This window comes from Palaemon carinicauda, chromosome 31 (assembly GCF_036898095.1).
Source record: "Palaemon carinicauda isolate YSFRI2023 chromosome 31, ASM3689809v2, whole genome shotgun sequence".
Lineage (NCBI taxonomy): Eukaryota > Metazoa > Arthropoda > Malacostraca > Decapoda > Palaemonidae > Palaemon > Palaemon carinicauda.
The window spans coordinates 71,473,593-71,486,069 of NC_090755.1; the positions used below are offsets into that span (position 1 = coordinate 71,473,593).

The 12,477-nt window shown below is 43.6% G+C and overlaps 1 protein-coding gene across 1 annotated transcript in view; it reads left to right on the forward strand.

Moving 5' to 3' along the window:
- The window catches only part of LOC137624518 (uncharacterized), a 124,800-nt gene that overhangs the window by 75,536 nt on the left and 36,787 nt on the right, over window positions 1-12,477 (forward strand). Inside the window, exon 5 of the mRNA XM_068355383.1 lies at window positions 5,040-5,202. Coding sequence (XP_068211484.1) covers window positions 5,040-5,202 — 163 coding nt within the window. The remainder of the gene's footprint in view (window positions 1-5,039; window positions 5,203-12,477) is intronic.

The window sequence follows — 12,477 nt, forward strand, 5'->3', positions numbered from 1 at the left end:
GTCCTTACCACCTATATGTTCTAGAGCTCTAAGGTGTACTCTTCCAGGAGGGTTTTGGAGTGTAGGAAGAGTTGAGGAAATGATGGTGGAGGCTTGTCTACTTCCCATCCTAGTCCCATCTTGATTAGGCCTTGGACCCAAGGATCGAAGGTCCAGCGATCCTGAAGGAACCTCCCTCCTACCAAAAGCATCTCTTTGCTTCGCTTGATCAGAAAGTTTACATATTCGATCGCTTGCCTGTGGCACCGCAGTCATTGCAACTGTAGGATGTTGTTGAGCAGCCCGAGGAACATTTCTAGACTTTTCTGTATTCCTTTTAGGTTTGGGACCCACAACTGTGGAAGACTTAATCTTTGAAAGGATGCCCCACTTTTGGAGAAGTCCTATGTTCACCGTGGTGGCCTTCTTAATCACATTTCTAACTACCTCGTTTGGAAAGAGGTCTCTACTCCAGATGTTGGAAGATATCAGCTTCCTTGTTTCGTGTTTGACTGTTGCGGCAGCGAACACAAACTCTCTACAGGCTCTCCTAGCCTCCATAAAGGCATAAAGGTCTTTTACTAAGGTGGCCATATGCATTTTGGCCAAGACCATGAGATCCCTTGCGTCCAGATTTCCGTAGATACGGATGTCTCGGATGCAACGAAGGACATCCATATAGACGAGAGGATGTCAGAAGTGTCAGAAGACACTGAGAAGGACCTTCTTGCGGAAGATCAAGAAGAGGAGTCTACCTTGGCTCCTGAAACCGAAGAGGATGAAGTCGAATCGGTTAACTTTTCGTCGGTTCCAGCCCCAGAACCAGTGCCCTCTACGTCCTCTGCTCCTCCATCTGATGATATGGGGAAGACTCTGTCTACTCTCATGTTAATGATGGAGAGGTTTCAGAAGCAGAGTGAAGAAAGGGTAGCTGCATTAAGGAAGGAGATACATCGGCTTGCAGCATCCCGTGGGTCTCACAAGACTCAACGTGAAGGACCTTCCTTCATGTTCTGACGTAAAGCAGTGGAGGCCTGCAGAGTACATGCCAATCACAAACGGGAAGATATTCATTTCAGAAAAGCTGGGATCCGTCCTCATCGAAGATGTCGACTTTTGGCCCAGCTTTGAGTCTTATCCAGACTGCTTCGTCCGTCTGAAGGCAGAACCTGTGTCTAAAGAGGAGACAGCCTTAAGAGGTCATAGTTCTTGACCATGGAAAAGCTCAGGCTGTAATGGCTAGCAGTTTGAAGGACAGGGGCTTCACTAACTCTAAGGTGCCAGCCCAGAGTAAGAAACATCCTTCCTTTCTTACTCCAGCTACACTGGCCTTTCCCTTTATGGAAAAAGGGTTCAAGGCAGTGATGAAGGCAGTAGAAGCAGGGAAACCTTGTCCTACACTTGAGGAGTGTAGACCCTTATCCCAAGCTCTGCCTACAGACCATAAGGGCTGGAAGGAAATACACTTTACCTTCTCAGTCGGGAAGTTGGAGGCTTATATTGCTGGACGCCAGTTCAGTGAAAACCTCCCTAAGTTGTCTGATTTTCTCTTGCGCAGAGAACAAGAGAAAAAAGAAAGGCTTGCCGCATCTCTATCTCTCCAGACCACCTTGGAGGCAATGGCAAGCGACCATAGAACTCCAGATATGTTTATGGTCGTGGCCAAGACACTTGGCAACACTAGTCAAGGACCTGTATGGCTTCGTTATGGCCAGAAGGGCTTGTAGGGAGTTCGTGTTTGCTTTGGCTGTGGTGAAGCACGAACCCAGGAAGCTGATATCTTCCAATATCTGGGGAAAGGACCTCTTCCCAAGCGAAGTGGTCAAGGAAATAGTCGACAAGGCTGCCACAGAGAACAGGAATCTTCTCCAAAAGTGGGGTATGTCGTCTAAAAGGAAGTCTTCCCAGATGAGGGTCCCCAACCAAAAAGGAAGACAAAGAGGCCAAGGTTGCCCTCTCGCCCCGCCAGACAACAACAACAACAACTTCCCATAACCGCGGTGCCCCAGATGGTGGCACAACCCCAACCCACCTACCAGATGGTACCCCAGCAGGTGGTGACCCAGTCACAAGCCTTTACTCCTGCCTATGAGAGGCAGACCACTACCTTTTGCCCTAAAGGTAGAGGGTCATATAGAGGTTCCTCTAGACGCCCCCCAAGAGGAAGAGGAGGTAGGGGGGGGGGCGGTCAAGGAGGCAAGTCCTCTGGACAACCGAAGCAATGAGATGCTTCCGGTAGGAGGAAGACTCCAACTATTTCGGGATCGCTGGACCTTCGATCCCTGGGCCCACAGCCTGATCAAGAACGGACTAGGCTGGAGCTGGAAGACAGCTCCACCATCATTTCCTCAATTCTTCCAACACTCCACCCCCGTTCTGGAAGAATATACCCGAGAACTCTAAGCAAACGGGTAATAAGTAGGGCAAGGTCCATCAAATTCCAAGGAAGGCTGTTTTATGTTCCCAAGAAGGGCTCAGACAAACTCAGAGTCATTCTGGACTTGTCGCCACTCAACAAGTTCACAGTAAACTACAAGTTCATGATGCTGACCCTTCAACACATAAGGACCCTGCTGCCAAAACAGGCGTACACAGTCTCCATAGACATGGCAGATGCCTATTGGCACATTCCAATCAATCGCCAACTTTCCTCCTACCTAGGATTCAGGCTACAGAAGAAGTACGTCTTCAGAGCCATGCCCTTCGGAATAAACATAGCCCCAGGGATCTTTACAAAGCTTGCAGATGCAGTCGTTCAAAAACTACGCCTAGAAGGTGTCCAGGTGATAGCCTACCTGGACGATTGGCTGGTGCGGGCAGCATCCGAGACGTAATGCATGCAAGCATCCAAGAAGGTGATCCAGTTCCTGGAACATCTGGGATTCAAGATCGTCAAAAAGTCTCGACTATCTCCAGCTCAGGAGTTTCAATGGCTTAGAATACATTGGAACTTATAGTTACATCGCCTCTCCATTCCATCAAAGAAGAGGAGAGAGATAGCGGGATCTGTCAAGAGACTTCTGAAATCCGACATGATATCAAGACGCCAACAGGAGAGAGTGCTGGGCTCCCTTCAGTTTGCATCAGTGACAGACCCGGTGCTAAGAGCACAGTTAAAGGATGCATCATGAGTCTGGAGAAGATACGCATCAAACGCTCGAAGAGATCTAAGAAGACCAATACCTACTCGACTACGATCACTTCTCAAGCCATGGTCGAAGGCCAAGAACCTGAAGAAGTTGGTGCCTCTGCAACCACCTCCATCTTCAGTGGATGCATCAAAGGAAGGATGGGGAGGTCACTCTCACCAACGGAAAGTCCAAAGGACTTGGTCCTCTCTATTCAAGACCTTCCACATCAACATTTTGGAGGCTATGGCAGTCTTTCTCATGCTGAAGAAATTGTCCCCTCGCCATTCAGTCCACATAAGACTGATTCTGGACAGCGAGGTGATAATGAGATGTTTGAATCGTCAAGGTTCGAGATCACCCCAAATCAACCCTGTGATGTTGGCCATCTTCCGCTTGGCGGAAAAGAAGAGATGGCACTTATCAGCAGTTCACCTTCAAGGGTTCCACAATGTGACGGAGGACGCTCTATCCAGGCTTACGCCGATAGAGTCAGAATGGTCCCTAGATGCAGGATCATTCTCCTTCATCTTACGTCAAGTCCCAGAACTGCAGATCGACCTCTTCGTGACGAGCGATAACAAGAAGCTACCTCGTTATGTGGCCCCATACGAGGACGCTCTAGCGGAAGCGGTGGACGCCATGTCCCTCGACTGGAACAGATGGACCAGGATTTACCTGTTCCCTCCAACCAACCTTTTATTGAAGGTCCTCAACAAGCTGAGATCCTTTCAGGGAACAGCAGCTCTAGTGGCTCCCAAGTGGCCGGCGAGCAATTGGTTTCCTCTAGTATTAGAATTGCAGCTGAGGCTGATCCCTCTGCCAGACCCAGTTCTGACTCAACAAGTACAGAAGTCGACAGAAAACCCAAAACCTTCATCTCATGATTTTCTCTCCTTAGCAGTTAAGAAAAGGTTTGGTATCTCGAAAGACAGTATAGACTTCTGAGAAGAATACAAGTCTAAATCTACCAGAAGACAATACGAGTCGTCTTGGAAGAAGTGGGTTGCTTCTGTAGCACCTTCCTCAACGCTACAAGGAATAACTATGGCAGCAACGATGGCGCCATCTAGATACTCAAATAGTAACGGAGGAAGGGTACCTTAATAACGGCTCTCCCTCGTTTTTTGCCACTTTCCCCCTCGAAGCGTAAACGCTATTCGGGGTGAAGATTGCTATGTGGCGTGTCAAGAATATGTCCTCTGATATTATGAGATATCCTTAAAGGGAAACTTTAAGGATATTCGCGCCAGGAGTTAGAATTCTGGACCTTAAGGTAAATTCTCTGGGAATATCACTGTAGTCAAATATACCCTAGGAAGTTACTTAAAGGAACCTTCCATTAGGACGACTTGGCTATCTCATCCAAAAATAGATTTTTCACTTCGCTCAAAATCCGTTTATTAAGTAGGAACAACAATATTTTGTTGTTACATTATTTACTTATACTTTTTGGGATGTTTCGTTTTATGTGTATCGTAGTATTACCATTTAACGTGTACTCTACATATTCATGTACAATGCATGTGTGTACATTTAGTTACTGAAGTGTGTTCATACACTGACAATACTTATACTGTACTGGGATAGGAACCAAGTAAAACCAATATTTAGTTATACATTGAGTATCTTAGTGTGTTAGTCGACTGCATGTAGGCAATGGGCTGTGACATGGTAGATTTTGAGTTGACCCACCCAAGGGCAGCAAGTATTTGGGGTTACTCGCTTTTTGTGCTTGACTCTGTTACCTAACCCATTGTGAATGTCGAGGGCTGACTGTTCAGTAATATTCTTGTTCTTATCACATCTGTGTAAATTGTTTAGTTTTTATCTAGAATAATAAAGAAGTAGCTTGGTTCTTTGTTCTTGACTAGAATAAGTCATATAAATAAAAATTGGATAAGTCACAAATTTTGGCTTCTTATTTTTCAGGGTGAGTTAGAAGTTATGCATGGAGAAATGCCGTTAAGTATGCAGGCTGCTCAGAGTGTTATGCTTCTTGATGAGTACCATCTGGATCTGTATCTTGTCTATTCTCATCTTGCACGCTCCGGATGTAAAATAGTTCGTCATCAACCACATATCAGGTTCACAAGTAAGAGATGATGATGTTAAATAATTAGGTTATCTTACGTGACATACAAATCTTCGTCCTTTGATTAGGGAGATTACTTCGGTGTGAGCTCAAATCGATTGTTGAAATGGATAACAAGCAGCTATCTGGCTGGAGTGGGTGCAGTACACAGCTCCTGCTCCCTTCTCAACCTGGTCTCTATTCACTTTTGTTTCGACTGCTGTGCTGTAAAGATGTACTGACAGTGCTCTTCTAACCATGGGTTCTTTACCGTAGCGTTTGGTTGTGATGGAATGGAAATAGGAAATTTGTGCTTATTGGGTGGAGGGCAGATGCTGGAACTGCTTCATGGCTAAGACGGCTGTAGATCCGCTCTCCCTTTCTACTTCGTGTCAGGGGCATCCCCTTATGCTGAGTGTTTATCAAGGCCTCCAGTGCAGTGGCAGATATATGCCGTGAAGGAGATTAAGTATGGGAATACACTGGAGAAGGCGGCTGCCACTGCTGTCTCCTCAAGAAGTGTATGTTGTTGCCGCCCTTTGATCAGTCCCCTGGGAGTACGGCCACAAGGGTCAAGAGTGCATAGCTTGACATCGGTTTCCTTTTCAGGGTTTGCTTTTGGGCTGGGAACTCTGAGGGAGGACCCTCTCCAGCCGCGTAACTACTCATTATCCATTTCAATGACCAATTCTAGCTCGTGCCAAAGTAATTTCCCTAATTAAAAGATTCAGGTTTGTCTGGCTAGGAAAAATGCAATTTACTTTTACATTTTTTAAAACTTTTGGTACATTTGAAATGTTATTTTCAAATTTTCCATTTTAGTTTATTGATAATTGTGGAAAAACTAAAATATGTCTACCTTAAAAGGTCTTAAAAGCAAAGTAAAGTACATTATCACTCATTCAATGCATTTTTATGAAAATCAAAATAATGCTTAAAGAACTTTGTATATGTCCCTTTACAGTAAACTTAGTTTGGAAACCTTTATGTATTTATCGTAAGATAACCCAAGAAATTGGGTAATTTGGTACAAGCTTTTTCTAATGGCATATGACAGATTTTTGGACATTAAGTGCATCTAGAAATTCCATAACAGAATTTGTTCCTACATGAATACAAACCATTGATCTTTATGCGATGTCAGGCCTATGAGAGAGCTTTGCTTCTTTATTCCACTCATTGAGTGTATCTGCTATCACCACTCTTGCGCTTGCTTCCTAGCCTTATTCCCCGGAGAGTATGTAGCTGGAGCAAAGAGCCCCCAAACTTATATCGCCAGTGTTTTTGGTTCTGGTGGTGTGTGGGGTTTCTCCCGTGTTTGCTGCACTCCCTCGAGGTTAGAGGCTCTTCTCCATTTCTTTTACTGCTGACGATGAGTGTGACCTAAGGAAGGTTAATGCCTCCTTAAGTCTTTCAGGTAGGCTTCTCAGTGACAGTGTCTCCATGGTGACGCCAGTGATGAAGGGCGTAATCAGTGTGGGCCCAGTGTCAGTGTTACCAGTGATGTCTGCAGTTGTTCCCCTTCCTTGGGTCCCCAGGACCAAAAGGACGTGTTCCCTGTGCTTCACTCTGACTTTTATGCCATGGGATTCTGGGACTAAAGCTTCCCTTTAAGTATGACTTTCCTCCCTATGACAGTGTTTCCCAGTTTTGTGGTTCTTCCCTTTTCAAAGCATTGCTGTCTGGGTTTCTCAGACTTTGATTCCTCTTCTTGAAGAGCCTCAGGAGAGGGTTGGAAAGAGGAAGAAACGTGCGTTGTAGTGGTTTGCAGACTGTGACCAGATGTAGCACGCAGACTGCCTAATGTCCGAATGCTGACCACACTCCAACGTTTCAGTACACAAAAAGAGACGGTAAAAAACCTAGAAATCTGGGTAAAAGGTAAACAATCAAGGATGAAGTGGACACTGGGCACCACCCCTTGATTTTATACTGGGCAAGGGGACCCAGCTAGAACCTTACTTCCCTATTATCTTATCTTGCCTTAAGCTTGCTGATTAAACAGGTAGTATGATCGTTGATTTAGCTCTTTGAAAATCAGCAGAATTAATAAATAGCTTGAATCTCAGGTTAGATTTTATAAAGGAAGCAAATAATACTAGAAATATAATTTGGGGCTGAGTAGGGGACACAATGGTGTAGTGGAAAGAAATGCTGCTTTCAAAAATAAGAAAAATATTTATTTTGAGAAAGGTAAAAAAAAATCGATACAGTTGTGACAAAATCCAGGTCTTCAATATTGAATGAAATTTGTCCAGTAATAACTAGCCTAAAAATGAAAAAAAAAAAAAAAAACTATCCACCCACACGTTGGGTACTCCCTTACTAATGATATACTGCACTCAACACCAGGAATAATTGAAAGATGAAAACCTGCAGTTTATAAACATGCAAGCTACTGGACAGTATTAAATTGCAGATACAACCGGTTATCTTATAATAGAATAAACAATGCGGATGATTCTGAATGCTGCTTTTAACTGGGCTGCAGGCCAAAGAACAACAAGCATCTGTTGACTTGAAAACAGATAATGGTAATTTCAGCAAGAACTCGTCCGACGAATTATTTGCCTCCTCTGTAGGCTTCTTTATCCTGAACTTTTTGTTTATTCTCTCTGTCCTTCTTTTATGGCTGATGTTTCAACATCTTGCTTCTGTTTAATTGATGGCTCCATGGTGTCATCTTCAGTTGATGAGCACCGTCGTTTCCTTTCTCCGCTAATTTGCACCATGGTACAAGCTAAGTCCCGCCATTAATAGGCTAACGGCAAACAATGACTTTTTGCCCTCGAGGATCTTTTGCCCTCGAGGATCTTTTGCCATGCTCTAGCCTACCGCACACCACACTAAATAGAAGGCAATCGTACAAGATAACTACAGTATCAGAGACACATAGGTTACTGTCTTTCGTTACACATGCCTTCAAATACTATCTTTTTCACTGATAGGTGCAATTAGTGTATATGCAGTATCCTGGGTAAACAAATCCTTCTGTCTTTGCTTTTTCTAGGGACCTTGGGCAAGAAAAAGGACACTATATGACCAACACCAAGAAAGCTGGCTAGTGTCCAATTTCCAAGCATGACAAGCTAAATTTGACCATATGTTCCTCGCTGGGTGCAGGGCACCATCACTCTGTAATAAAAAGAAAAATTTTGAGTGAAGGACTGAAGATAAACAAATTATGCAGGATAGAAAATACAAATATAACCCTAAACAATAAAAATTAAACATAAGTAATAATCTTCAAATAATTTGTATTTTTCCACAGTATGTTCTTCATCCTCCTCCGATTCTTCTTTCTCATCATCCTCTTCGGCTTCCGACTGTTCATTTCTTCCTAGATTAAGAAGTTGAAGTCTTGTAAACTGAAGTTGAAGGTAAGGGCTCCATTTGACACCACCTCTCTTTGGAGGGATTGGTGGCACCAGAGTGGCTCCTGACCCAGTGGGTAGGGAGTCACACCCTTTGTTTCTGTCTCCTGGGTCCATGAGATAGGGGCTGAACTGTGGTTATCCTGGTAGCGAAGTGGGACTGGTATTATGGCTCCTTGGTTAGCCGGGGGGAGATGTACAGGGCAGGGGCTCTGACCTTAGGACCTTGGCTCAAGTACCAGACTAGCTTGGTAGCCAAGAGGGGCGGATGTTACAGCCCCTCATTTCCACCCCTTGATATGGTGTGTGAGATCAGGGCTCAGGCTCCAGACTATGATGGTAGCCAAGTGTGACGATATATGACATCCCCGTAGTTCAAAGAATGCATAGAGCCGGTGAATTTTGGTTCCCTGCTTACCTGGGTGGTCAAGTTGACTTGTGTTAGCTCTGTATTTCCTCCTAGTGTAGCAAATGCTGTGACCCAGGGTCGCAGCTGTGCACCTTGGTTCAGATCCCTGGTTACTTCGGTAACCATGGGGCCAGGGTTGTGACCCCCTGTGGAAACATGACATGATGGTAACGACCCAATGTTCTCTTGCACTGCCAGCTGGATCTTCAGGGATCTGACCCTAGTAAGCAGGTCACTAACAATAGACGTGATGCTCTGTAGATCATGTCTAAGACGATCTCAGTCTTACGACCCTTGGCTAAAGACGATGCCATGTCTAAAGGTTGAGAGAGAGAGTTTGTGGTTTACAAGGATTTTTGATGTCTCGAAGGCTTTATAGCCCATCCGTGGAGATTTCCTTTGCTCCTGGGTAGAGTGAATTAGCTTAAATCCTTAGAGAGTTTCTATGATTGTGTCTTAACTTATTCTTAAGTTCATTTACCATGTTACTGTTCACTAGATCTGCTGAAAGTCTGTTCCATATATTTGTTATTTTATTTGTATAGAAATAACCTCATTCAGTGGTGTTGTATCTTTTCAATTCCAGTTTATATCCATAACCTCTGGACTGATTTGTACTAAGCGTGAAGAAGTTGTAGAATTTTAGAATTTTGAATGTCTCTATTAGCTGTCCCCTTAGTTGTCAATTTTGTTGATAAGATAATATCAGACAATCCATTCTCTGTCTATATCCAAATTGTCTTAATGTTGGAACTATTTTTGCAGCCCTAGCTCGTACTGCTTCCAGTCTAACTTTATCCGTCTGGATATTTGGAACCCAGAATTGGACTCTGTATTCTAGGTGTGGTCTTACTAATGATATGTACAGCTGTAGTACAGTGTCTTCTGTATTCAAATTGTCTCTTTATAGAACCTATTAGTTTCTGTGCTTTCTTTTCAACTTGTGCTCTGTATGGTGAACTTTAAACCTTTGCTAATAATAATTCCTAGATCTTCCTCCTGGTCTACTCTTTCTATTTCATTACACAGTGGAGTGCTCATCTGGGGAAAAGAAAGATCTTGGGCCTATGGTCAGAAGAAAAGAGCTTCCACTTGAACTTTCCAGATATGAAAAGTGCCACAACTAGCATTACTCCACTTTGCAAATACTCTGACAGGTCACTCCGTGGTGTTGATGAGCGTCAACTCCACGGTAGTGACCTGAATCTCCAAGCAAGGAGGCGCAGGCTCTCTCCAGCTATGCATCTGGCAGTAGAGATCCTCAAGTGGTCACAGTCCCAGGCGATCTCTCTTTCGGCGAGGTTTATCCCCGGGAAGAGAAATGTCATTGCAGACCATCTGAGCTGTCGAGGGACGACAGTTGGTTCAGAATGGTCTGTGCTTCTTCTAATGGCGAAGAGACTTGTGACTTTCTGGACATGTTTGCTGCCCACCTGAATCACAATCTCCTGGTGTATTGTTCTTCAATCCCAGACAAAGCTGCGGTAATGGAAGATGCATTTCAACACCAGTGGTAAGGTGTAGACTTTTATTCCTTCCCACTGTTCTGTCTGATTCGTCAGACATTAAACAGAATCAGAACCTCAAATTGAGTCAGAAAAATGCTAGTGGCTCCAAGGTGGCCGGCAGCAGAGTGGTATTCAGATCTACTGGAACTTCTTACAGAAGTGCCAAGAGAACTTCCAGAATGGTCAAACCTGCTACGCCAACCTCAAATAAGAAAATTCCATGATGTAGTCCATTGCCTGTCCCTTCACGGTTGGAGACTATCCAGGGTCTTCTCCGAAAGAAAGGCTTTTTCTGACCAACTGCGAAGCAGCTTTCTGAATATCTTCAAAAGTCTTCCTCAGCAGTTTACCAGGCAAAGTGGAAAATCTTCAGTAGGGGGAATATTGCTCCACTCAAAGCCACTATTCCTCTGATTTCAGACTTTTTAGTATTCTTGAGGAACGAGATTATTATTATTATTATTACTAGCTAAGCTACAACCTCAGTTGGAAAAACAAGATGCTATAAGTCGAAGGGCTCCAACATGGAAATATAGCCCAGTGAGGGAAGGAAATAAGGAAATAAATAAACAGTAGGGGAAATAATGGACACAAAATGAAATATCTTGAAAACAGTAACAACATCAAAACATATATTTCATATATAAACTATAAAAAGACTTATGTTTGCCCGTTCAACATAAAAACATTTGCTGCAAATTTGAACTTTTGAAGTTCTTCAGATTCAACTTTCCAATTAGTGAGATTATTCTACAACTTGGTCACAGCTGGAATAAAACTTCTAGAATCCTGTGTAGTATTGAGCCTCATGATGGAGAAGGACCTGACTATTAGAATTAACTGCATGTCTAGTATTACGAAGGTGAAGGAACTGTCCGAGAAAACCTGTATGTAAAGGATGATCAAATTATGAAAAAATATTAAGCAATATGTATAATGAACTAATTGAACGTCAGTGCCAGAGATCAATATCTAGATCAGGAATAAGAAATTTAGTAGATTGTAAGTTCCTGTCTAACAAATTAAGATGAGAATCAGCAGCTAAAGACCAGACAGAAGAAAAGTACTTTGGGTCTGTTGTTGCAGCAAATGGTGGAGTGGAAGCAGATGTACGTCAGAGAGTGAATGAAGGATGCAAAGTGTTGGGGCCTGTGAAGGGGGTGGTAAAGAATAGAGGATTAGGCATGAATGTAAAGAGAGTTCTGTTTAAGAAAGTTATTGTACCAACTGTAATGTATGGATTGGAGTTGTTGGGAATGAAAGTGTCGGAGAGACAGAAATTGAATGTGTCTGAGGAGTATGGCTGGTGTATCTTGATTAGATAGGGTTAGGAACGAAGTAGTGAGGGTGAGAACAGGTGTAAGAAATGATTTAGCAGCTAGAGTGGATATAAATGTGTTGAGGTGGTTTGGCCATGTTGAGAGAATGGAAAGTGGCTGTCTGCTAAAACAGGTGATGAATGCAAGAGTTGATGGGAGAAGTACAAGAGGAAGACCAAGGTTTGGGTGGATGGATGGAGTGAAGAAAGCTCTGGATGATAGGAGAATAGATGTGAGAGAGGCAAGAGAGTGTGCTAGAAATAGGAATGAATGGTGAGCGATTGTGATGCAGTTCCGGTAGACCCTGCTGCTGCTTCCAGTCGCCATGGTGACCGCGGAGGTAGCAGCAGGAAGGGATTCAGCTTATGAAACTTCATTTGTGGTGGATAATGGGGAGGGTGAGCTGTGGCACCCTAGCAGTACCAGCCAAACTCGGCCGAATCCTTCATCAGGCTGTTCCTTTGTTTAATGTCAGCTACCCCCTAAAATTAGGGGGAAGTGCCTTGGTAAATAGATAGATGGATTTCGTTGATATATTGAATATACTAATAATGTGTAACACTTGATAGTCATATCACTTCATTCTGGCAAAGCTCTTTGAAATGAAACAGAATTCCCTGCCTCGTACGAGATGGCTGCATTGTTCATAGATTATTCACTATGATCTCTTGCTATTACTATAACAA